Source organism: Poecilia mexicana, unplaced genomic scaffold (genome assembly GCF_051168715.1).
Source record: "Poecilia mexicana isolate PSO_F unplaced genomic scaffold, ASM5116871v1 scaffold_6, whole genome shotgun sequence".
In the NCBI taxonomy this organism is placed as follows: Eukaryota; Metazoa; Chordata; class Actinopteri; order Cyprinodontiformes; family Poeciliidae; genus Poecilia; species Poecilia mexicana.
In genome coordinates this window covers 14,914,904-14,942,641 of record NW_028263375.1, presented here as the reverse complement: position 1 = coordinate 14,942,641, position 27,738 = coordinate 14,914,904, and the positions used below count along the sequence as shown (strand labels likewise).

The window sequence follows — 27,738 nt, the reverse complement described above, 5'->3', positions numbered from 1 at the left end:
AATAGTGTTTCATCACATCATGCTCACATCTTCACACAGTTTTCCATAAATTCCCTATAACATGTAGTGGGTAACACATTCAAAGTAGCTTTTTATCAGTCATAAAAGCTGTCCATCAGGCATAGTTGTACAGGAAGAGAAGATCCTCCAAGAAGCCAGATGCAATCTTGAGCCTAACCAGAATAATCAGTCCATTTGTGTACTTTAGAATCTGCATATTCAGTAACTACAAAGACCTTTGGCTCCACAGACCTATGTATCAAGCTCATAGTATTTAAATCTGATATAGAGAAAAGAGGGAGCTTTGAAGAGGAAGCTAGTTGAACTGGTTTAGAGCCTGTTGCTATGGTAGCCATGTGGAATAAATCAGCAGCATGAATTCCATTCACAGATGCCTTCAGCACCCTGCCGACTCAGGTGGACCAAGACAGAATATGAATGAGTTATAGGGTCCTAGGGAGCTCTCAGAAAGGGGGGAAGAAGAATTCCAACTAGTTGTTGGCAGTTCATATGTTTTCTTTTGTTTATGTAAATTCCTTACAGCACTGATGTAGCTCATTTACACTGATTCTATCTCCTCTTTTGCAGTAGGCCTGTAAAGTCTCTAAGTTGTCAGACAAATGTGATGAGACCATAAGAGGGCAAACGCAGAGACAAGCTTGACATAATGTGTCCACTCTTGCCCAGAGTCAACTCTGAATAAGCAGCTCATCCGACACTGAGACTTTTGAACCTAAACAAAACTAGAAATAGAAACTTTCAAATCCAAACTCTACAGACTGTTTGCACACATCGATTCTATCCGTGACATAGAATTGTTGGATCTGCAAATTAGCCAGTAACTAAAAGATCTAGTGGTAACTTTGTTTGTTCACGTAACAAAGAAACCTTAATTGTAGATACTGTAATGGGAACATGTAAAACATGTTGTTTTTATTCTTTCTTTCTTTATATGTGTGCATGAGCTTAGAATATCCTGTATTAAGTCTTTCTGTAAACCAGGTAACAGCAAGGAAGAAGAGTAGTCCTGTTTTTAATTGCAGGCATTTTAAGGGTAAAATCTACACAGTTTTCACAATATTGAGATTTTACCATTGGAATAGTTAAGGAATATAATGCTGATATAAGCTTTTGACAGATATGTAACAGTTGTCTTACCACATTATGAATACCCCTTAAATGCAGTCAAAACAGTCGAGATAGAAATCAATAAATAATGCACAAACTGAGAAAAGGCATACATGACCCTACTGAGTACAGAAATGAGCACAACTAGTACAAGCTTTCAAACAAAACATCTGGTTGATTCTATCATCTTAGAATCAAATGAATATTCATATCTCTTCTGTTTTGCTAATGACATGCCTGAATGGCTGCTGAAACATTTATTTGTTTCTTTTTTTTTTTTATTTCCCAGAGGAAATGAGATTTAACTACTTGTGATAACTATGCCTCTCATCTGCAACATCAGATGGTTTGTCAATCAAAAAGAGACTTGATATAGGGGGAACAAAACGTCACAAGAGAAGCAAAAATTACAATTTGATTACATAGATATAACCAGATCTACACAGAAATAACCTCAAAGCAAATACAAAACACAATATGCACAATTGACTCACTTGACTAAACCTTCAGCAGTACCAGTGGTAAGAGTAGATAAATAAAAAAACAATCCACTGGTAAGATTTTTTTTTTTTATGTATTGAAATAGGTTTTACAAGTGCATAAATAGTATTTGTATTCTTGGGGGGCATAGTTATATTTGAAACATGCCTCAAAATACCCACGAGAGTGACACTGCAACAGTTGATACTAGATAGATACAAACACTGTATAATATGACACTGAACAAATTTTCTTACTGCCTATTATTCAAGCAGAGTAAACGTCTGACATTTTAGGTCACTTATGATTACTAAAGTTAGTTGTAGTTGCTAAATGCCAGATTGTTAATTTTTGTTATTTATTGCTTTCTTCAAAGTCAAAAAGTTTACACACACAAATTATTACTTTAAACAATCTGATGAAGCTTGTACTTTGTAAGCCCCGCTTACAAAAAAGTTGTAAATTCTGGCAAACTGTAGTAAAAGGCTTGCTGAAGAATACTCAAAACATCTGACGAAAGTCATACAGATGCAATGTGTTGTTACCAAATACTAAGAAGATTTAAAACTTCTGAATTTAAAGAAAGCAATGTAAATTATCTTTAAGATACTCTCAATGTTATTATCAAATTATAACATTTAACAAATGGAACTAACTTTGGTAATCCTAATTGAACTAAAACAGGAAAAGTTTAAACTGATTTAATGTCAGACAACAAGTGGAACAAATGGAAAAGGTTTGTGTGTCTTTCTTATACTATGTATGTAAACATCTTGTTAAACTGTGTATTCTAGTGAACATTATAACCACACATACTGCTTACGGTCTCACCCAATCAATTCATAGCGTTATGACCATACAAGCAGAACAACAATCTATCTTCCAGTTTTTGACATTATTACATCAAAATAGCTCAGTGTAAAAATAAAGAAAATAATTTACCATGCAACTAAAAATTATGTCTGACATTATAATTCCTTTTCTAATATTTTACAGAAAATGTCATTACTGCCACTCAGTGAAGTGTTGAGAAAGGCTGAGATTTAAAGAAGCAGTCTTGCAGGGTCCTGATTGATCAGCCTACATGGCGTTTCTCACCGATCAGAGGAAACTTTACACAATTTTGTCCATCTTTTCTCATGAGAGTCTCTTTTCTGTGCTAATGGTGATGTCTGTGTGTGTTCCTCTGGGGTCTACAGTAAATAATACGGTTACATCACAGAAAAAGATAAGATGTGACTTTTAAATGAAGCATAAAAGACCTCAGTGGTAAATGCAGCTACAATTGTAAGGCAACCTGCTACTCTATCTCTTGCAGCTCCTGTTGAACGTACAGCGTATACTTCTTAGATGGTGCAAACACAGAGTATGAACTTTACACAGTGTGTGTGTGTGTGTTTATGTGTAGTGAGTCTTTGTTGTCCTCAGGTGTCAAAAGTGTGCCTGGGAGCTCGGTGGGAGTTCTCCTCTCCCCTTCCTTTTCCTTTCTTCTCACCACCTAAAGAAACATACTTCCTTTTGGTCTTTTTGCGTTTCTTATCAGAGCACCACACTCTCTCGCAGTATTCCTCCACTTTCTGAGCATCACCGTAACCAATTAGCTGGAGGAACTCCTTATACCAGAGCCTGGAGTTGGATGCTGGGACTGAGGGTGGTTGCAGAGATCGAGGGTTGACGCTGGGGGCAGGTGCAGGGAGTAGGATAGAGTGGCATTGAGCTGAAGCTCCATCTCCGTCGTTGGGCTTGTGCATTGCCGTCTGAAGAATCTCTTCTCGGAGCACATGCATGTTGACCCGCAGTAGCGTGTGCACATATCCGTGTTCCACAGTCTGACACACGTACATGCCAGCGTCAGAGCTCCTCACGTGTAAGAACAGAAGCCCATGAGACGTCACGATGACCCGTTCATCACCTCGTACCTGTACAAAGAAAAAGAAAAAGTAATTATTCAGCTGAGAGGGATTCAGAAATACATGGCACTACTGCTGGATTAGCTTTTCACCCAAGAAGAATTATAATTGAAAAATCTATTTTACTTTCAGAGTCAAGGAAGGGTGTCACTTAATCAGCTCACTCAATACAATGACTGATGCTTTTTGTGAACTCTTTCTGTTTCCCTATAGAGTACATCACAAAAAGTAGGATCTTTAATCTAATTGTATGGTTATTTATGTCAATGGGGATGTGTTGGAGTAGAGAAAAGTGGAGCAGAATAAAATTGTTCGGGATGTTTAGCTTCTCTTAAAAATATGTTACGTAATGAATACTTCTGTTTACTGACGCCTAAAGTCAATGTCGACAACTACAAGTACGTCCAAAATATCACCATTAATTCAACTTATTAAAAAAATTGGTTAAAAGAGAAACTTTTTTTTTTTCTTTCTTCCATTTTTCTTTGTGGAAGGAAAATGTATGAAAGAACATTTTTTGAAGAAGTCACTGCATCCTTGAGACGACTGTAAAGTGAAGCCTTTAAATATGTTTGACGGAGATTCACAAAATGGATTATGGCAGAAGTCACTGCTTCTGCCACTGCCGTTGCCTGCAGTGTGTCTTTAAGCGCAAACACACACTGCAGGCCATGCAGATATATCCAGGAAATAGGTTAGAAATGTTCTATACCTTGTGTTAAGCCACTCTGGAACCATAGACATCAGTATATGAAAATACTACCAATACCTGGTTTGTTGACCATAGTAGCCTTGTCCAGTAAATTTACTTGACCTAAAGTTCACAGATTTACTATGAATTGTTAGGTTAATAATGAAAGACCCCAGACACAAACTGAAGGCCTCTATTAAAATAACCTGGGCTTTCTTAATAGCTAAGCAGAGTCTCTGGTTAATCACCTCCATGCATGGAACCAGAACTAGTAACCGAGTGTATGTACTGTTAGTATATTGTCATACTTTTAATTCTGCTGATGTTTCTTCATTAAAATTCTCTTTTAAAATATGTTTTTTTTTATGTACAATTTAAATGTAAATTGTTTAAGTTTTAAATTGTAATTTATGAAAATCCACCCGCATATATTACCTGAAATTCAGGCACATAATACCACTGCACTGACAGAAAAACAAGTTGTACAAATTTTATCAAGCAGCTAAAATACCAAAATATTAGTGGGAAAAAAAAACAATAGTTACCTCATGTTTTTCCCCTCCTTTCTCCAAGAACCAGAGGACCTTAGCTTGAAGTGATCGAGGGACACATTCCAGTAAAGTGGTGTTGCTCTCTATGCTGTACATTAGCTTCTCCTCAGCCCTCTGCCACTGTTCATCTACACTCACACACACACACACACACACGCACGCACACGCACACACACACCCACACACACACACAGACACATATAATAAAAGACTGAGAGGTAGGACTGATGGCAATGGACTGCAGCGAACTTTCATTATGTGGCTAATGTAAAGCTGATTGTTTTTTTTTTTCTGCCATGATACGAGCACGCTGACCTTACGTTAACCTCCAACTAAAATGGCACATGAAGACATTCTTTTATGCCAAGCAGTCCTTCTTGAGACCCCATACACACGTATAAACACATTTCACAGCAATTTTATACACTAACCATCAATTTGCAGTCCATTGCACAGCTGTACGGCGTTGCCATGGCGAACATCCTGTCGCCTGAATCGTCTGCTGCAAAAAGAAACCCAAAGATGGAATCATTTTTAACATGTGATGAAAGCGGGATAGATGAAAGAAACTGAAACACAGAAATTAAAAGTGAGAGAGTGAAGGAGGGAAAGATGAAAGCAAGAGATGGTGGATCAAGTGCATACTGATAGGCCTTACATAACACCTGACTGTCTTGTCTGTGAGTGATAATGATTTGGTAAACCAAGATCATAATCTTTTGTCTTTTAAGCAAGAAGATTTACTATGATATTTTATTTCATCTGCTGTGTTAGTGTGTGAACTGTTACCTCTTGGTGTAAACTCCAGCTGGGTAATATCTGGAGCAGGTGAGACCATCCCAGGCACAGTATGGGTCTCTAGCCAGACAGCAGTCAGCACATGCTGAACCGTAGAGGTCACACTGATGTAGTCTGACTTGTGCAACACCGACTTCTGACCCGACATACAGCTGTTGCTGTGGAACCAAAGATGTAGGTCATCAGCTAATTAGTTGTTCTGATCAGATCTTTGCATTTTTATCTCGTCTTGTTTTCACTCAACTGAGTCACTTAACCAAAAATAGAGGTAGAGGCTAAAATAGGCTGGAGGTCATTTAAATAGTCTCGCTGCCGTCTTGTGCATATTGTTCCGCTGTTGTCATCTTGTGGCAGAACTATGCAACTGCATCTAGATGCACGCTAAATATTTATAGGATATCTTACCCTTTTGGGTGATATTATGATCTCTTTGATTGGAGCTGGGACCTGGAAAGAAAATGCATAATTTTGTATTTAAAAATGCAATTGAATCGTATAATCATGGTATAATATAAATAAACAGCAGTGACATTTCTAAAATGTTTCTAGGTTTTCTTCCATAATTGTCACCCAGATTTATGAATCTTAAAACTAGCAGAAACTTCTAATTGTCAGCTAATTGTTATACGTAGAATGTCATGCAAAATCAATAATATTCTGGGCTAACAATGCAGGGCCCCGAATCTGCTAGGGCTACAATTAATTATTTTGATTTTTTTCCAATAAACACATGTTTTACAAACATTGAACTTTACATAAATTTCATAGGTCCATATCAAGTGAGGCATTTTCATATTGTTGAATTTTTACGAAAAGTTTTTGAAAATTATAAAATCATTGTATTTTTTCAGCAACAACATGAAGTGATTCTGCTATGAACTTTTTCATTTGATAATGCATCAAATTCCTACCAGTTGACTTAGTTAACCAAAACTGGCTGCAGCCTAGGTGTCCATGTCTTTCTGATTTTGGCCCCGCTTATAACCTTAGAATTTTACAGAGACAAACTAAAGCATGTTTTGTTGAGGTAATTTGCTATGCGGCAATGGTAAAGTGGAAGAAAAATAATACTGCATGGTTTTCTACATCCTTTACAAGTACAGATCTAAAATGTGGGTATGCATTTCCATCTATGGGTGAATGTGTTTTTTTTAGAGCTTTTGCTGTAATGTCTCAATAAGTTTTATACATTTTGACCATTCTTCTGTGCAACGTACCTTGCTCAGACTAAAGTTTTAATCCATGAACCATAATTTTCAAGTACTGTCAGAGATTCTCAATAAGATAGATCTAAGCCATTTTTGCATGTGAGTGATTTGATCTAAATCACCGTATTATATCTCAGGCCATGTGTTTCATCCTGCTTCAGGCATCCCACCCATGGGAGCATTTTAACACCCACACGTTTCCCCATGAACAACACCCAGACATTTTTCTATCGTTTTAAACAAAAGCTTTCCTGCCGACGCTTTGTCTCTGTCCGTGTCTCTGGATCTGCAGCGTCAGCGGCGAGAGTGCTTGCCTCCTCGCCTCCCCCTCCCACTCCTGTTCCTTGAAACTCAACACCAGCTCTGAGTTAGACAGGTGTTGTGCTAAAAAGTGCATGCCTGTCGACATTTGCTCACAAGGAGGCGCACCATTCTGCGAACTGATATTGTTTCCAGTTAGGCATTCTAACACAATGTGCTTCTCCTGCCTTGGGCATGCAAACTCTGTGGAAAGAGTGGTACATATTAAACTGAAATGAATAATGTGAAACCTATATGTCTCCTTGTGGAGTTCCAAGTGTATTGCAGACTTGGGGTTGGAGGGGAGGAGGTGCAGGTAGTTCTTTTTGTGAATCAATAAGACGGAAGTATGGCTTTGTTTCAAACATGCAGAAGAAGCCGGTGAGGTGGTGATCCAGTTGGGGAGGGGGTTCATCACAGTGTTGGAATATGGGCTCCTGTACTTAATGTTATTCAAGCTCCTCCAAACTACTGCTGGATCATTAGCTCAGAAGCTGCTTTTTATCTTATCACTTTAGGTTCCCAGCTCTTAGCTGCCCTGATCTTCCTGGTCAGTTTATTTCTTGCCTGGTCCTCACTGCTGTAAGCCTTCATGTAAAAAAGATCCTTGGTTGAACACAGCTCTCTAAACTTCAGAGTAAAGCATGCTATGTTGTTATATGTGCAAAAGATTTTTAGACTGCATCAACATGTCATCAAAAACTGATGTATGATGACAGTTTCAGCTAGCTTGTCCAGATAAGCTGTTGCAACTACAAAACCCCTCCAGGCTGTGCAGTCCAAGCAGGTCCGTTATATCGGTTTCATTCAGTTCAATCCACTTTCTAACAGTTCTAACCCCAGAATTAGAGGTTTTCACTTTGTGCCTATGAATTAGGATGAGACGAAGAAGAGAGAGACTCGGGGATCCTAAAACCACATGTGGGACCACATGGTTCTTTATGTGCTCTTCAGCAGTGGTCCAGTGTGTTTTCATCCTCTGTGGGACAATTGATATGCTGTCTGCATTTTGAAAGTTTATTAGTTGTGTGCTGTTAAAAAGCCACAAGGACAATGAAGCAGAGGACAGTAGATCCACAGAAGTCTGAAAAAGAGTGACTTGTTGGTTTTATTTGCCAGGAAGTAAACATTTGCCAGGTGTAGAGGCGGGAGTGGAGGACGGAGTCCCTGCTGACATAGTTTGTCAAGTGTGCAGTACAAATGTGGGAAACCACACAAAGTACAAGTGGGTATAACATGAAGGAGACCACCCATGCTGTCATCTTGTCTTGTGTTGCCATTTTTTATGTAATAACATAGAACAAAGATGGATCAAGAGTACCAGATATGTCTGATCTAACTCATAGTGAATAGCCAGCTGATTGCTCTTCTTCTGCTTTCCCCTTTACGGAAGAATGCAAAAGCTTGAGATATTGTTTTAAAGTCTAACTCTGCTTCAAACGTGGTGTGGCTGTGGTTCAAACTTCATCTCCTGATAAACAAGACACTTAATTTTTAAGTGACCTATTTATCTACATGTACGAACAAGTGCTGTTGGGCAAATTTGTGTCTAACGTGTGTCCATAGCTCTTTAAGTGATCAGTAAGATTAGAATTGTAAATTGTTTAAACATCCCCACTTATCCTTAACTTGTCATGTGTTTTTTACACTTCATGTCACTGATTGTTTACTAATGTTCCCTAACAAACCTTGGAGGTCATCACAGGACTTCTGTATTTATTGGAAAGGTTAGAACCTGTCCGTACTTCACAATGACAGCTGAATGTGTCCTCATACTGGAGGCGGTAAGAACAACAACAAAGTTCTTTTTGGCCAGAGAATCTCATATTTATTCCAAGCTTAGAACTCCTGGTAAGTCTTCATAAGTCTCTCTTAGCATTTGTTAGTGACCTATTTCATGTTTCTGACCAAAAAAGTGATAATATAAGACAGAAAATCTGTGAAAAATATTGAGCTCCAATCAGAGCAAGGAGGAAGATCAAAAGGCCTGTCAAACACACTCACACACATTGCAGCTTTATGCTGCAATACAGAATGATTAACTAGAATAGTGATTGTCCTGAATTTAAATTGGACTTGTGAACTGTATGAAGTGTGTGAAGTGTGTGAATTGTGTGAAGTGTGTGCTGTGTGTGCGTTTACACACCACGCATTTATCTATTATAACATAATTTCTTTTTTTTTTTTTTGCTAAGGGGAACCTCCCATGTAAAACATGCTTGTTAGAGAGGCCAATGATCAAACTACTGGGTTTCCTCTCAGTGTACAGCCTGTTCTATGTTGCAGACTGCACATGCCTCAGGAGTTTATTTGATAGAAATAGCAAATTTGTACATACTTTTCATCACTGCATAGCTATATTCTAATTCTAATTATCTTGTGGCAAGCAGAATAGAAAAGGTCTTTTTGCTTTTAAACACAAGCACCCAGTCACATCCTCATAAAACAACAATTAAATATTTTATTTTTAATCATGTGACAATGTGCCCCTGAAGTAAGACTTATACCTCCTATCTCAATAAGTCAGACAAATGCCACAGCCACGTCCAGTTTATATGCATTTAGCTTGAAAAGATTTTTTCATATGAAATATGAAGTACCTTGAAAATGTGCAGCTCCTCCAGCAGCACCTCCTCTACTGTGTCTGTGTCTTTGTTGTAGATTGTGATAACTTTCAAAACCACAGAGTCATCTAACAACAGAAAACAACGAATCTTAAATTGTATCCTTGCTTCTTCCCATGCTTTATAGACAATGTAATGTAAATGCTGTAGTTACATTGTGCTGGTATTTAAATGCATCTAATCCAGTGTGCTTTACCAGTGCCAATGTAGAGAACATGGTAGTGTCCATCCTGTGCTTGGACTTTGTCGACTGCAATCTGGGTCAGCTTTCTTCTGCCTGGCTCTGACTGCAGGAGAATAGGTCTGTGGTGATGTGGAAGGACGGGACGATACATCACAGGATGAGAGCGCACGAACCGCAGAACCTCATCGGGGAACTCCTTTGAGCTGGAGAAACCTCCACCATTCACTTTACTGGCACACTGTTAGTGAGATGGTTTGACAGAAATAAAGAGAGTAGGGGAGATTTAACAGCAGACAAAAGGAGACAAATTACTGTGTCAGCACTTGGCAGTGCATGAAGAAAAAAGAAATTCATTAGTCAGATTCAGACTATCCTAGTGTGAACCGCTGACGCAGCTACAACAGTTGGACATTTAGAAAAGCTGGGTAACATTCTTTCAACATTGTTCCCTTGACAAGACATTTATTGTGAACACAAACTGGGTGAAATGGAGAGCGTTGAGAGTGAATCTGGTAATTACATCCATTAAATGTCTAGTATAAAAGATTCAAGGCTCACAGATCCAGGTCGAGGGTATGGGACTCTGCCTTCATATGGTGTCCAGTGATGCTCCAGTTTCTCTCGGTATGCAAATGGTCCGTTGAAGGCTGCCCTTATGTCTTCCATATGATACATACACACAGCATAGCCCTTAAACACGGCACTGTAGAAGAAGGTTTTATGAGTTATTTGATGGAGAATTTATGTTTAATTCTGAAGGCATCCTCTACTCACCTTGTTGTGCTAAAGAGGCCAAATATTTCTGGGTTTTTTTCATCTTTCTTTGTGAGCACAAACACATCCTCTAAAAGAAAACAGACAAAAGCGAGTTTGATGTTTGGCCTTAACTTCCATTTTTGATGGGAGCTCAAGGCTTATTTCTGTATTCTTACCAAGATCATCAAAGTGTGTATCAATGCCATTTGGTCCAGGCACAGAACAGATGAGGCGAGTTTTCAGGAAAGAGCTCCATCTATTTACCAGCATTCGCTGTCCTCCTTGGTCATTCTGAGAGATTCGCATTGTGATTTTACCTGTCAGAGTTGACTGAATTATGCTCAAATACGTTTCTATGGCGTAGGCATTCTCACCGCACACACACGCCCAATGCGGGTCAGGATTCCCCGGTTCACTCCTTCTCCATCAGTCTCCCGCTCAGTGAAGAAGAAGTAAACTTTATCATCATCTCTGTCATCGTTGTCAGGGATAACTGCTGACCCCACAAACTTGGCCTCTGGAGAAAGAATGTTTTATTGTTGAAAAAACAGAATGAAAAAAGTTTTCAATGATGCAGTGACTAGAGCAAATAGCCCTATGGTTTTGTTTGTTTTATTTTTCTTTGACAAAATGTTGTACAAGTATAAATACCCATTGAACTTTTCCACATTTTGCTACGTCACAACCACAAATTTCAATGTATTTTATTAGAAGTTTCTCTGACAGACCAGCACAAAATAGTGTGAATGGAGAAAAGAGGAATAGTTTTCAAATGTATCATGTATAAATCCCATTTTACCTTGATGTCCAAAAATAAAATCTAGTTACGTTATTATTTTTATCATACAGGCAAAATGCTGTGTGCAATAAAACTAAATTTGCCCAGTCCGGACAATAAAACATGGCAATGGCAGCGTCATGCTGCGGGGATGCTATTCTTGTTGGAGGTAATTGTAATGTCAATTTTGATAAATACTGTTGAGTTCTTGAAAAAAATTGTTAAAAACTTATAAAAACTTGAGACTGGCATGGAGGTTCAATTTCCAAAGAACAACAATGTACGCGGGAGATGCAGACAAACTCCAGCTACTGCTGAAGCAAAATGTCAGTTTCAAAGTTCACTCTGGAGGAGTTTCTTCTTTTTTTTTTTAAAAAAAAGAAGAAACTATGTGGTATTTTCCATCCACTTTACTGATACGAACTACTTTGAAACCAACCGTTGAGCTGCTGCCTGTCGTTTCTTTCGGTGCGCGTGTAGGTGTGGTTGTTAAGTCGACACAAAGCACCATCGTTCTCCCAGTAGTCGGTATACAGGCCAATATAGAGCTCTCCTCCTAATTAATGTAGAAAAAGAGAGAAAGAATGCAAACATTTTCTAAAAAGATGAAGTACTGATAAGATGTTAACCACAAGGTGGCAGTATTTACTGTTGAGAAGGGAAATAGTTCTTACTAGAAAGTGGACTGAAATTAAAAAAGCTGCGCTTTTAGCTCAGTTGATGGTGAAATTAGAAGTGGAATAATTAAATTCTTACTGCGAAGTGTTGACATGCAAGAACTGTTGGGGTCAAATGGACAGCGTCCCTTCCCACTTGTAACACTCTCCTCTTCAACAGCAAACATTGTTTCCTGAGGGCAACACACAGAAAATATGTACGTAATCATTTCCATGAAAATTTTCACAAACATAAACGCCACAGCCGCACTCTAAGCAGCAGCGCCTCCAGCATAAGTGAGACCAATCCCTGAAGAGGATGTGGGGAATGAAAGAACGGGCAGAATTAAAGGAGGGATCATAAAGTGATGGATGGAGAAGGAGAAGAGGCAGATGAGGAATAAAGTGATGGATGACCGAATGGACGACTTTCACATAGAAGTGTGTTTCCAGCTTCACTCTGCCCTTTCATTGATGTGGAATCCACACTCATCTGCTCTGCAGGCAGCTGAAGTGTGCACACACACACGCTCAAAATGAGCTCCATGGAGAGCCACAACTCACACTGTGGGCCACCTCAAAAATCTTGACAGTTACTGGCATTTCAGTGTTGTAATGCCACATTCTGTCTTGATTTATGAGTGGTCACAGAGCTCGACTGTGCTCTGCCTATATGGAGGCAACACAAGTTAGTTTCTGTCCTAAACTCATCCATCATGGAGGGTGAGCTCTTGAAAGTAAAGCTAAAATCGCCACGCACATGCACATCATCGGTGTTGTTTTGTGCTTTAAAAAGAAGGCGTTTTTAAAAAGGCGTTAATGTACTACTCATCAGCCAGTGTCTGACCTGATCAATAGCAGTATATCATGTTGTAATTTATGGCAACATAAATATGATTCATCTCAGAGCTAATGCCTACTGTGACCTAAATGTAATATCGTATGCCACATTTAAGATTTGTGTTTCCAATACGCCCATTAATCAGCCATATCGATGTAGTTATGCTGAGCATTGAACATTCCTGAGCTGAATGATGGCAAAGTGTTGTTTAGTTTACCTATTGTGCAAGTGTGAGTGTGCAGGGTGGAAAGCTCTCCCCCCCTCCCCCCTCTTTCCCCTGCCTAAACACTGCAGACACAAACTTAATCTGTCTAGCTTTTTTACATGTGGGAAATATGTGTCATACTCTGTCCATACATGCTGGCGCTGATGCATGCAGTCAGTTTTGGTTGCACATCACTTTCCATGAAAGACAAGCAAGTGCTATTCACATGCTGAAGTAAACATAAATTAATCTTTTTCTAGTCTGAAATTTCCTTTCTGCAGAAAGCAGCAGCACCTGGGCTGATCCCCTTGTTTACTTGTACAGTTGGGATGGCAGCCTTTAAAAATATGAGCAAGGGTCTGTGCCAAATACCAATATATTTATTCAAAAAATATATTTCTTCTTTCCCTTACTCGGTGTCTTTTCCATCTTCACATCAAGTCACATCCTTTGTGCAAAGCACATGAACTAGTAAAGGAATACTTTATGTGCAGTGTTTAATAGCTCAGCAGTCCAAGGTGTGCTAAGTGTTTTAAAAGCTCCAGACTGAAACAGAATCAGAACTTTCCAGCTAGGGTTCAAGCAATAAAATTTATGACATATGACTATTTACAATAAAATAGTCAGCCTTTTTTCTTTTTTTTTTCCATTTCATCACTCACCTGCCCTTTGTGTCCCACTTTGACCAAGGCACAGATGGGATTAAAGGCTCCTGTTCCACAGACCAGCAAATGAGTCTGGTTGTATTTTTGCAGGACTTTAATGTAGTTTGCACATTCAGGCTGTTGAGATAGAGACGTGAAACGTATAGTAAACATTGTGCCGTGGGTGAGGTGTGGGTTGTGATAATGTGAACATAAAATGGGCAAAACATTTTGTAGTGCATAATCAGTGCCATAGGTTGAACAGATAGGTCCTTTCAATAAATTAGAATATTATTGAAAAATCTATTTATGTCAAGAACTTTACCACTAAGTGAAACACATTATGCGGCATAACTACACACAGGTCACACAGTTGATACATACATGACATTTAAAACTAGAAAATTCCGCAGAAATTTTGAGGGGCATGCCAAAGTGTGCCCGTCGCTTTTTAATCAAGCCTTCTGATGCAAAAAATTAGCATTAATGCTAAAGAAAGCTGCAATGTAGTCAATAACCTGTGGTGAGTCAGAAACATGTTGACTAAACTGTACCTGTACCATTCAGTATGTTGAAATTAATGCATAAGCCAAAATGCTAATATTAGCATGAAGACTAATATTCATGTAGGATGTGTGGCATCACTAGCATGTTTTCTGTCATTGATTTACTCCATTCAGTATACTGAACATCGCTAATAAGTAAGAAAATTATCTAATAGCTACCTTTAGGGAAAAGGCTAATGCTAATGCTAATGCACTGCCTTGCTGTGCAAGGCAGTGCACTAGTGGGGGCAGTAAAATGCTAAACTTGTGCTAATGTTAATGAACTGCCTTGCTGCGCAAGGCAGTTCACTATCCTGAGGAAAAAAAATGCGAAAAAAGCTTAATATTATTGCAACGCCTACGGCGTTGCACTAGCATGAGAGGAATATGCAGACTTTTATTTTGAAACTTTCAGTAGGCTTCATTTTAACCACCACACCAATTCAATGTGTAAAAGTAGTTTGTTTAAACATTTCACATAAAGCCCAAAGCTGATGTGAAAAATATCAAGGCTTTTATTTTGAAATTTTCATTAAGCTTCATTTTAATTGACCACAGCAATAAAATGTGTAACAGTGGTTGGGTTAATCCAACTATATAATGCCCAAAACAGCAAGTAGTTCTAAATGCCAGTTCAGCCCTAATCTGTGGTATCTGAGAGTTCCGCCATGTTGTAGTTCTGACCTTCAGTCATTGTAGTTCTAAAGAGCAGCTCAACTATCATGTTAGTGAGACACACAGGGAGAGAGAATTCTAACTGTTTGAAGCAGTTAGTTTTTCTGATCAAAGCGGCTTACTGTTCAGCATCCATAAGAGCAATCCGAAAACTTTTTGAAGCATATAAGAGGGCAATTTCTTGTCTCCGATGGAAACACGATTTAAATCTGTAGTTGTCTCTGCACTAACCTGAGAGAAAAACATAATAAAGGCCCAAGAGGAATATTCAGGCTTTTATTTTGAAATTTTCAGTAAGCTTCATTTTAAATGGCCACACTAATCCAATATCTAACAGTGGTTGGGTTAAACCAGTTTATATATAATGCCCAGAACATTCTGCCCTGTCTGTAGTTATAACATTCTGCTCACCTTCTTTCTGTAATAAGTCAGAGTTCCACCATTATGTACTTCTTAACTGCCAGCTCAGCCCTCCTTTGTAATGATTGAGGGTTCCACCATGTTGACCTTCCGACCTTCTGCTCAGGCCTCTGTAGTAAAGTGTTCCATCGTGTTTAGAACTACAAAGATGGTGTTTTTGTAGTCCTAAGGAGCAGTTTGGCTTTTGTCTGTGTTCTGTTGCTATAGTGATCAAGCCTCCCCCTGTGTTTCTCCAGACAGGGGGAGAAACAATTCTATCTGTTTGAGCCAGCCAGTTTCACTCCAAAAAGCTGTTCGAACAACTCCTTTCCATTCGGGAACCGTGATACGTATTCGAAAACCGTTTGAAGCGTATGAGAGGGCTATTTGTCGTCTCATTTAGTACCGCGATTCATATCTGTAGCTCATTCACAGTAATTGCAGTGATGAGAGAAAAATGGTGTGCGCTGAGCTCAGAACTTTTTGCAGAAATGTATGTAAAAAGAGCAATTACATGATGTAAAAATTGTCAAGGCTTTTATTTTGAAAAATTTCAATAAGCTTCATTTGAAATTGCCACACTAATTTCATGTGTAATAGTGATCAGGTTAAATCAGTTATATAATGCTCAAAGCACAAGTTGTTTATAATACCAGCCAACTCCTCCTCTGTAATAATTGAGTGTTCCGCCATGTTGTAGTTCTGACATGCTGGTCAGGCCTCTATTTTAACTGAGTCTTGGCCATAGATAGAACTACAGTTATGGCAGTTATGGCTGCTGGTTTGTAGTCCAAACCAGCAGCCTTTCTCTGGATTCTGTTGCTCTAGCGATTGGCCCTCAGCCAACTGCTGTGTGTGTGAGACAGAAAGCTGGGGAAGGATTTCAATCTTTAAGACAACCATGAAATGCTAATGTTAATGAACTGCCTTGCTGCGCAAGGCAGTTCACTATCCTGAGAAAAAAAACATAAAAAAAAGATTTTCATTTTTGCATCGCCTACGGCGATGCACTTTTGTCAGTGCAATTTTCAGAGTTTTATTTTGAAACTTTCAGTAAACTTAATTTTCATAACCACACTAATCCAATGTGTAACAGTGGTTTGGTTAATCCACCTGTATAATGCCCAAAACAGGAAGTAGTTCTAACTGCCAGCTCAGGCCTCCTCTGTAATAATTGAGTGTTCCGCCATGTTGTAGTTCTGACCTTCTGCTCTGCCCTCTGCATTAAAGTGTTCCGCCATATTTAGAACTACAGAGTCTTTGTAGTCCAAACCCCAGCAGTTCTCCCTCTCTGCATTCTGTTGCTATAGTGATGAAAGTGCCCTGTGTGTGTCAGACTTATCTATCTTTATGAGACACCCAGTCAGTTTTAATGGAAAAAGCAGTCCGAACGACTGCTTCCCGTTCGGGTTCCGTAAGTCCGATCCAAAAACCGTTTGAAGCATATGAGAGGGCTATTTCTCATCTCATCTATTACCGCGATTCATATCTGTAGCTCAATCACAGTAATTGCAGTGATGAGAGAAAAATGGTGTGCGCTGAGCTCAGAGATTTTTCAGAAATGTATGTAAAACACTGGAGAGGAGCGTCAGTTATCCTGTCCCAAAACTTTGCTCTGAAGCACCTGGACCGAAAACCATAAGCCCTAGGGAAATTTTGAAAACATTTTACCGGAGCAGGCATTCGTATCAATGTCATGACCGACTTTCATACCAATAGAGCAATTTTTGCACCCATGAGAGCGATTTCAAAATTATTTTGGGGTCAAAATTCCACTCTTTTTCTCACTCTAAAAAGCGGCAGTTGGTTTCAGTTACACTCTAAGGTTTCGGCAGTTGGAAATTTCGCTCGTTTTTCGCTTTTTACGTCGCCGTCGTAACTCCGATCCCCAATAAAAGTAATAGCTCCAATGCCGGGATCGAGACACACGTTTTGATACCACTTTTGTGGGTGGGCACGCAGCGGTACGAGCCGCATTAACGGTAATGGAAGAAGTTGTTATAATAATAATAATATCCAGGCGTTCTATTGGGTGTAGAACAATAGGTGCCTGCCATGCAATGCATGGAGGCAGTGACTGACCTGCTTCGCAGGTCAGTCACTGCTCTCCTTATGCATTGCTAATGGCATGCCCCAATTAGAATATTACATCAGACTACATCAGAAACCATTACTGTTTAAACTTTACCTTTAATAACATAAAGTTACCTAATTTTTAAAGTGCAATCAGTAATACTTTTAGAACAAATTTATATCAGTAATGATTTTTTGGTTAATGTCAAGTTGTCATAACAAAGACATTTTGAATAATGTCAATTTTGTATTAAAAGTGTCATAATTTACCGAATGATGCTTTATGACAACAATCATAAATATTCATGAAGGCTTATTCATGTTCATGACAGGTGTTATGTCATGTTTATGACAGTGTCATGTCAGTCTTATTCACCCCCCTTCAAATAAAGTGTTACCCAACATTCCTTACCTTTTCCCTTCCCTTCATCATGCACTCCTCTATCTGAAATTCAGTACTCGCCCAGTTAATCTGGAAAAAAAGCACAGTTTCCACATATTTGCATATTTTTCCACTAGTTGTGTTGTGAACAAAGTAGTATAGTAATATACTTAATTTGTATTAAAAAGAAAAGTAGATTTTTTTTTCTACATATTTGATAAGCATGAAATATATCTTTCTACTTTAATCCTTCAAAATGTAAAGTCATGCATAGTAATAGCATTAATTTTAAACACAAATCTGAGAATTCTTTCTCACACATATGTATGTCCAGTTTCGGTTTATCACCTGAACATTTTGAAACCCAACACGCAGAAGAAGCCCAGCCCACCTGTCTGTAGTGAGCATTCACTCTGTCCAAGTTGAGGGAGAACAAAGCATTCTTGGCACCAACATAAAGCCTTTGGTGGCTCTCGTCCAACAACATGGTCTGGGGCTGAAGAGGCATTCCACGTCCCTGGAAGATCCAGGTCCTGTTCGTCTGCCAAAGCTCTGCGTGGACATTCATGCAGAGTAACTCTGTTACTTTATTAATTGAGGGTAAATGTGCAACATTCTGAGAAACAATCACAGATCATTTTAATGCCAATAAATAACACTCAGTCCTTATGGATTGCAGATTTCTGAAACAAGTTTACAGTTTTTACATCAAGTTGTGCATTTTATCTCAACATATAGTGCTATTTAATTTTGCTTATTTTGAAAGGTTACTTGTTGAAACTGTCGTCAAACATTTGCAGTATAATTAAGGAACACAGATTGAAAACCCAACAAAGACGCCATCTAGCACCACCAGTTTTAAATCAACATGGGACGTGCGTGCGTGCGTGCGTGCGTGCGTGCGTGCGTGCGTGCGTGCGTGCGTGCGTATGCATGGATAGTTGTACTGTGTCCCTCAGTGTTCCATTGTGGTGGACTGGCCCCCTGTCCAGGGTCTAAATGACCACTGTGAATGGACACCGGCTCTCCACCCTGTGACCTTGCAAGGATACGTTGGTAGAGGCAGTGAATGGATGGATGAATGAATTAATGAATGAATCTTTTAATAAATAACTAAGTAACACAGTTGACATTGCAGTGCTCCCTCTTAAAAATGTAAATTTGCATGAAAACTGACATTATCTGTTTTAAATTTTTAAGTTTTCTTTATTTTCCAATTTCATATATTAGCAGTTTTAAGATGAAGTTTAATCAAATTAGTATATGCCAAAAACAATTTTTAAGAGGAGTTTTCTATTCATATTAATATAGAACTTCAAATATTAAGGGATTCATCATACTTTCTTGGGAAAATGGTTTCAGCTATGCTAAACCAGCAAGAATGTGTCATTTGAAAATGCTTGTTAGCCCAATAAGAGCAACAATGGATGTCCTGGATAAGGAATAAAATTAAGGAATAAAACATTTTTATTTAAATCTGTCTGTATGATCACTATTTCAATAGGTAGATAGACAGATGCTTGCACATTATCCCTATTTTTTTTAAATTATTATTTCTAATCATGTGAGTGAGACTTTGACATCTTTATGTTTAAGTTTTATCTTTGAATGTTGCACAAATGTCTCCTATTTTTGAATTTAGATGTGTGTTCGTCATTATACGTTAAAGCATACTAAGTTCAAAGCCAACCTTAAAAGCCTCAATAAATTTTTGAAGGTTTGATTACGACCCCATGTCTAGGACTCTGTCAGAAAAGACACTGTAACAGCAGGACATCATTCTGGGAAGATGTTGTATATTTGATTTACTCTGCTCTCGTCTTGTGGTCTTTTTAACTGTGAGAAAGCTCTTTTATCTGTCAGGAAACTGCACCAGTCTCTTTTTCAGTCATTAGTTTAAATCTACTCCCACTCCCACTGTGACATGGAAGAAGTTGCACATTGGGGGTATGTCATTAAATAAACACACATGCACTCATCAGAACATATCAAGGAGATATTTTAATGCACTTCTGTCACAGCCGTACACCTACTCCTCATTTTCTTTTCATGACTGGATTTGGCAGACTGGTCCTCCCTACTTTTTTTTTTTTAAGCTTCTGAAAGGTCGTGGGTGACGGATATAAACTAAGCCTTAAACCACCAGAGGTGTGTCCTTCCTCTGGGTTGAATTGACCTAAAAGACTTTCATTTCCACATGATGAGGTTGGACTCAGTTCCCTCATAAAAGAAAAAAGGGGAATCTGGTGTGTGTTATAAGTTCCTGTGAGACCTCAGGCATATTAAAGCACATTGGCCTTTGTGCTCAGGTTACCTGTAGTTGCTTCAGTTTGGCTTAGTTTGACAAACTTGGGGGATTCATGTAATGTCTTAGAAAATAACTTTACAAAACACTGTCAGCAATGCATATGTAAATGCATGACAAAAGTAAGATTCAGCGACTTCCTAAAAAAAAAAAAAAAGAGGTTAGCTTCCTGCAGGGCAGGTTTCAAAGGAGTAATTGCGTGATTTGTTTTTCTTGGATCTATATATTTTCAGTAACACATGATCTGTGGTATAGATGGAGAGAATGTTTATTCTAATTCTGTAGATCATGCAAAGCAACCACACTTCAGTCAGTGCAGACGTTTATTTGTTTAGAATGGGATTAGGTGTCCAGAGAGGAGGAGGTGACTGTGTATATTTTGTTGCTAATAAAATGTCTAAGTTAGAGACTGCGACTGTTTGTTTGAGTTGCATTAGGTCTTGGGTGGTTAGGAGGTATAGACAGAAGGGATGTGGCAGTTGTGTTTTGCCAAGGCTCAGACATGCTTCCTGTAATTATCGAATCCACACACACACACACACACACACACGCACACGCGCGGACACGCACACACACGCACACAGAACAGCTCTCTGTTTCTCTCACACACAGATGTCTCTATTTTCTGGTTCCTCTTTGACTTGAGCTGAACTTGTATCAAGGACACCGCTCTTAACTTTGCTCTCAAACAATCACCTCTTTGTTCTTGGAAGTTTTAATTTGCTTCCATCGATTCAAACGATTCACTCAGGTGACTATTTAAAGTAAGACAACAAGAGTCTTTTTTATTTTCCATCTGCATGTCTTTGTCATGAAAATGAGTGGTAGCAGAATTGTTTTGTCGCTCTATAAAGTTCTGCCCTCTGTAAGAAAGTGAAACAGAACATGTGCCTATTATAGTAATTATAGGTAATCAATGTTACTAAAATGCAACAGGTAGATCTCTTGATTACACAGTCGGACTCACAGATGACTCAGAGCAGTATTTTGAAAGTTTCTCCTCTGTCATTAAAACAGGCAGCCACTGATCAAAGTGAATAAGAAAAAGAGGGTATTTCCAATTTCTCCCATTCCTCTTTGCCTATTTCCTGTCATTTGTACCATCTGCAGCCAGCGAAGGCTCCTGCGCCATGAGTTGAAAAGCCAAAAAGGGGAGGCTGGCACTTTTTTTTTTTTTCCATCAACCACTGATCCAGGGAGACACATGGCCTCACTCTTATCCCATTTCAAAAGGAAATCACAGAGAAAACGGACTGCCTCAAGACAGGGATTTTCAGCAGCTGTCTGCAGAGCAATGACAGATGCTAGAGTAGATTTGCCTAAGTAAAATTAAAATAAACATTCTGATCTCGTCTTTACCCATGTTGCAAAACAGCACTTTGCAACAATTGGGGAGTATTAAATTTTAACGGGCATAGGCTCTCCAGCAGCTTCTAAGTGTAGCCTAAGACACACAGTGGAGGTTGTGATTTATTAAACCACAAAACCGCTTTTGTGTTTTTCAGAACTTCACCTTTGTGTTGTTAGCCTTAAAGGTGAGCCCAGGCAGATACAACAAGAATATACAAATTCCTTGCAAAAAACGACATTAGAACTCATCAAGGGACGGTTGTAACCACCAAAACCGCCGTACCGCCCTTCATGATTATCATTCCACAGATACCGTTAGAGCCCGTTAGATTTTCTATTTTAATTCCACCTTTAGGGAGTGGTTAGTACATAATTGATGCCAGAAATAAAACTTGGATTAAGTGCTCTCAGACTTCCAGCTAAATGTGCTTTCAAATATGGTTACCTATTGGGTGTGTTGACTCATGCGAGGCCACAAAGAGATTGAGTGGGGTGATGAAGTGTTTGAAGGTGCAAACACGGACAAGCAGACCTTGCCTTGTGACGCAGAGGTCTGATTGAAACCATGAAGCTCATGAGGGTGTTGCTGGGTGTTGTGACTAAATGTTATGCCCTTTATTTTTACATTCTCTTTTGTAAAAGGGAGATGATGTCACATTGGAAAATGAAAGCCACATGGAGGACGGGAGAAATGGTAAAGTTTTTTTTTTTTTCTCTGAGTTGTTACAGTTGTTAGAAACCAAGACGTCGCTTTTCAATTTTATGAAACATTGCAATTATCATGCACGTAACATGAGGAGTGTATTTTTAACATGCTTTCACGTGAGATACTGTCTCATATTTTACTTAGAATAATTCCTCCACTAATTATAAAGTTTCAAGTCATCGGTTATACTGATACAGTCATTGCTTGTATTTGAGTCCCTAACTAAGTTCACCTCCTGGTCCATGGTGACATGGTGTCAGCTGCAAGCAAAATAATTCACAACATTGGCCTTTACGTAGCACATATAAACCTTTGGGAGGACCTCATGATTAGGGTAATGGTGAGGAGGCGCCTCCAACGTTTCAACGCCAGGACTCTCCGACTTTGTTGCCAAACATCATTGGACTAAATGTTTTAACTATCATATTACTGGGTCTAATTCTGCTTCAGGTGTGATTTTTTTATTTTTATTTTTTACAGATGTTTTCCATTTTTCCTAAGCACCCTGTGATATATTGTAGGAGCCTATGATAGTGTGGGGGTCTTGGTGGTGCTGTAACAAACCATGACTATTCCACTTCCATGCTTTGCAATTTGCTCGAGGTTATTTGCCAAACATTCTGCTTATTTTGGTGTCCTAGCAATTCAGTTTAAGACTAATCTCTGCAGAGAATGTGCGTTCTCTCTGACAAACTTCAGTGTGGTGCTTGTGTTTTTTCTTTAGAGAGCACTGATTTACTCCTTGCATGGTACCAATGGAAGTCAAACTTTTGCAGTCTGTTTCTGAATGTGCAATTTTGATCTGTCACATCAATGTTAGCCAGGGTCTGCTGTAGGTAATGAAATGATATTCTAGGCATTTGGGTAACTTCTCCCACATTTTTGTTACGTGGGTCTGATGTGACACGACTGCTAATGAGGTTTAGCTATTGTAATCGACAACAAATTTGACAATAATACTGACATTAGGCATAATGCCTGCCATTGATTTATCACTCCAACAATGAACGACTTCTACCTGATGGTCCTTTATCGGTTTTAATGATTTTTCAAATGTCGATAATTCAACTTTTTCTTTGAAGACCTGAATATCCCCCCAATACTTTATTATGGGAACAACTTGACTCCTTTTCCTCTTCCCTGCACAGAGAAAAGGTCAAAAAAGGTATTAGATATTCACCAGCTGCCTACCCCTCTGGACATCTCATTATCAAACAGTAGAGCAAAAACATAACACAGAGGGAGAAGGTGAAGCTGAGATATACACACATAAAATGAATAGGGCACAAAGCTGAGCTGGGAAGATAAAGGAGAAGGTAAAAAAAATATTACTTTAGTTTTCTCTAGTTGCTATTTATCTGAACTTCAGCTTATCTTCCATTTTCCACATGCTTGGCTTAAATGTCTGCACAAACACTTTGTTTTAGACATTATTCAAGGTGATGTGCATTTATCGTAGGCCTCTTTTAATGAATGAACTAAAGTTAATTGGACTCCTCACCTGCCACATTAGAAGAAATGAGTAATAGAAATTCCTACCCTAATTTTGCTCCATGCATACTGGTTTCCCCCAAATTACCTACAGCTCCAAGGTCTGGGGGTTGTAAAAAATATATAGTGACAGCTTTCTGTTCTCAGGAGAGGGAGGTCTAAAATTACAGTTCAAAGAGAGGCTTCACACACCTGTAATTGCCACCCGAGTAATCCCTGTGTTTATGTACCTTGGAGTTTTTTTTTTGTCTAACTCATAGTTTTATCAGAAATGCTGAGAACAAAAACCTCCCAACCACTGCTTTGGCAATCAGTGCTTCTACCAACGTGATCAGATACATTTTTTGTATCTGCACCATTATTTGTTGATTTTAGAAAAAGTGTGTATCAGTTACACACGTAAATGCATAAAGTACACATGAGCTCTGGCCTCAAGCATTCTAAAAATTATTAGAAGTAGATGCAAGTCTAAATAGATACATGAACATATATATTACATAATGCTTATGTATTAGGCAGACAGAGTATTTGTGAGATTATTATTTATTAAATGATGATGTTAGTTTAAAATGCAGTCATTAAACAGCTAAGTTTGGTGGAATGTCCATATCTGAGTGAATGTTTAATAATTCCAAAAGCATTTTTTTTATCTGGGATGTATTACTGAAAAGAATACTACATGAAACATATAATCATCATGTATAGAGAAAATATTCTGAATATTCACAAAAACTGATTTACCAAAGAGGTAAATAAAACAAATTAATTAACGGAGTAAACAAATGGCTGTGTGTCAACTCACCCATTTGCCAATTTATACCCCTACTTTCATTGACCCATGTAGCCATTTTATCTCTATCTACTTCATAGGTAAGCAAATCACTTCAACACTATGTATGTATTTGATTTAATATTATTTTCTAGAAACTTTGTATTTCTCTGTATTTCCATCAGCCTTGTTTCTGATCTTGCTTTGGTCAAATCGACTGATGAAATGACTAAATATGACCCATGACTAAGCATGGGTCAGTAACGTTTTAAACCATCTGTGTAAAGTTACTGTATAAAAGTGCCACCACATCCTCTGAATAGGATATCAGAGAACATGTCGGAGTAATCCGAGTTTTTTTTTATATTGTTTGAAGCACAGAGTAATGTCATTTACTTTGCCAAACCTGTTACTGTTCAAGAGTGATGAGCTGTTTTAAAACTGCAGTTAGAAAATTTGGTGACATGTCCGGGTAATGAAAGGATGCTATGTTTTTGTTTTCAATTTCAGTGTTTAGAACATTGATGCTCTGCCATTTTTATTCAAAGTTATAATAATATGAGAATTTGTTCCAGTGAAACCTAGCTTGATCAAACTGAAATAACTCTAAGCAATCCCTTGACTATGGTTAGAATAAAGGCAAATACTAAAAATCTTTGGGTGTGAATACATGTAAATTACATGTGCAAAATGGCCAGTAAATAAACAAAACAAATGTGTCATGAAGATGTTCTCTACTAAGCATAGGGCACTTGTTTAAGTCAATTACTCTCAATATTAAACTGTAAAATGTTTTTCATTTAAGGTTTGTAACTATCAAAACCTCCGTCTCACTTTTAGTAGCTTTAGGTAACATTATAGCAAGGCTGTAGAGGCAGCACATTAAATCTGAGCCTGAGCACCACCCTGCAGCCTGCTGATACTCAGACACATGCTGAGTTGTGCCACAGCTTCATTATCAGCTAAATTGATGGCTGTTCTAAAACAAGATCTTATTTCACTCCTGTAGCCTGGTGATCTCAAATAAGCTGCCAAGAAACCTGAATGATGCAAATTCAAATCATATGGAGCCCTGTTCAAAGGCATGAAAATAATACAAAGCAAACAGTGTCTCTTTATCTCTGCCGGACTGTGAACATATATCCCTGCAGGGGCATTTCAGAGTGTACTAACCCATTATTTAAGAAGTCTGATTGGCTAAATGTCCAAGCAGTTAAGCTGTATTAACATCTTTGGGCATGTGTTTAAAGTCTTTGGATGTTGGGCAGCCAAAGCTTCAGGTCAATTCTTTGTGAAGACATTGTGGTTTCAGAGTTTGTAACTCAATACTCTGTGTGATTAACATAGCAGCCCTGAGTTACAAGGGAGTGTAAAAAAATAAAGTAGTGGCCAGGGCAGAAATGATTTTAAAGGCACACAAAATAATATTAACCAGTCCAGACATCTGCACAAAACATGGTAAATAGATAAAAACAAAAGGTAATAAAAATATGCATTGTTACTATTACATTGTGTGCAAAGTGTGTGTCACATCAAAAAACAGATAAACATTGCACAGTGCGGCCGTTTTAGACACTGAAATGGCTGACGTCATATTTTATTGACCTTACTATTGATCCCAATCTATAGTTGGCCCTCCTGATGAGAAGGTTAAAAATATATCAGCCCTGACAAAATTAACAATGCTGTCATTCATAGATGATATTTTTTCCCCCATTGCTTTTGGTACCAGATGTTATGGTAATATAGATGAATACTTAGAACCATATTTCCCTTCATCTGTGCTGAACTGCATCCAAGTCCGCCTCGTGCAAAGAATTCACACAATTTTCCTTGTGCCGGTGTGTTTAACTATGTCTGCTTGCAAGAGTTTGTGTGAACCGACGGATGTGTGCAAATATAACTGGCGGAGCCCACAGGGCATATATTAGGACTTTAGATGTTTATCATTCCATAATGATAGGATCCAAGTGCAGGTTTTGTCTTTTTCCTGGTGTTCTGTGCTAGCCAGAACATGTATCGGAGAGTCAGGGATGTCAGTCATCATGGCAGCTCTGCCCTCAGGTAGGTAAAAATAAAAAAATAAAAAGAACGGATCATAGATGAAAGTTATAACCACACCTGATATTTATGTGGCAATACTGACTAATCATGTAGGCAGTTGTGTGATTAATATTGTTGATGCACTGAATATAGAAGATTTATATATATATATATATATATATATATATATATATATATATATATATATATATATATATATATATATATATATATATATATATATATACATATACTTTAATTCCTTAGTTAATTTCATAATGGCAGTGGTGATGTGGAAAAGAATTCTGCAATGCATTGTATTACATAGCCTGCATAATTCGCTATTGATAGACAAGACTCGTCAACTCGCATTAAATTCTCCGAGTGTGTACGAGTTAAAAAACCGTCCAAATTCCACACCTATTTCCAACCATGACTAACAGGCTTATGTGGAATTATCGCCTCCTGTTGCTGTAAAGATCAAAGGAAACTTAGAAAAATACAGTGTTTACTCAAGAGTTTTTATCTGCAAAGATAAAAACCCTCATTATTGTCAAAGAGATACACAGCAATCAGTCCGCATACCAGTGCATGCACATCCAAATCACCCACTCCCATACACAAATAAACACCCACAAGCACATAGACACTTGTCTCTTACTCACAGACACATTCCAGTTTCAAAAAGAAAAAGAAATATATTCCGTCACTCCGCCAGTATGGCATGAGAGAAAGCCACATTGTGGATTGTCAACCACCATAGCTGAGAGACCAAAACAAACTGTGAGGAGGCCACGGAAGCATCAGTTGTGTGTAAAAAATAATAAATAAAAAAAAAGAAAAATGCTCGGTTATATATATCATATTTTAAATGAGAAATGGTGAAAGAATAATAAGATATGAAAGAATCTTTTAGAATCTAATCAAATACCAACTTTCATATTTCATCAGCAGCGATGTGCAGCAGTACTTGAGGTGCAACTGAAAAATTAAATATTTTTTCCACCTTAAATTTCAATGCTACTCTTGTCTGAAGGACAACCTAGGTGGAAAACCACATTGTCCATACCAATAGCCTTATAGTTACTATTTCTAACCTAGGAAATATTATTTTTTAGTCATAAAAAACTTTTGTTTTATCAACCTGTGTTATTTAAAATGTGAATTCAGAATTAGTCAGTAACAGGGGTCTATTTAAAAATAATGCTGTTACACCCACCCCACTCTCAGTTTGCATTCTGAGGGG

At 38.3% G+C, this 27,738-nt stretch overlaps 1 protein-coding gene across 1 annotated transcript in view; it reads right to left on the bottom strand.

Annotated features, from left to right (window-relative positions):
• Window positions 1-1,017: 1,017 nt before the first annotated feature.
• sema3e (sema domain, immunoglobulin domain (Ig), short basic domain, secreted, (semaphorin) 3E) overlaps window positions 1,018-27,738 on the bottom strand; it is a 28,470-nt gene continuing 1,749 nt past the window's right edge. The window contains exons 2-17 of the mRNA XM_014994493.2: window positions 18,220-18,380; window positions 17,859-17,918; window positions 13,773-13,892; window positions 12,165-12,258; window positions 11,848-11,964; window positions 11,005-11,147; window positions 10,807-10,921; window positions 10,649-10,718; window positions 10,433-10,577; window positions 9,887-10,112; window positions 9,667-9,758; window positions 5,964-6,005; window positions 5,550-5,716; window positions 5,192-5,262; window positions 4,755-4,888; window positions 1,018-3,527 (exon numbers count right to left, since the gene is read on the bottom strand). Of these exons, the coding sequence (XP_014849979.1) occupies window positions 3,033-3,527; window positions 4,755-4,888; window positions 5,192-5,262; window positions 5,550-5,716; window positions 5,964-6,005; window positions 9,667-9,758; window positions 9,887-10,112; window positions 10,433-10,577; window positions 10,649-10,718; window positions 10,807-10,921; window positions 11,005-11,147; window positions 11,848-11,964; window positions 12,165-12,258; window positions 13,773-13,892; window positions 17,859-17,918; window positions 18,220-18,380 (2,252 nt within the window). The 3' untranslated portion in view covers window positions 1,018-3,032. The remainder of the gene's footprint in view (window positions 3,528-4,754; window positions 4,889-5,191; window positions 5,263-5,549; window positions 5,717-5,963; window positions 6,006-9,666; window positions 9,759-9,886; window positions 10,113-10,432; window positions 10,578-10,648; window positions 10,719-10,806; window positions 10,922-11,004; window positions 11,148-11,847; window positions 11,965-12,164; window positions 12,259-13,772; window positions 13,893-17,858; window positions 17,919-18,219; window positions 18,381-27,738) is intronic.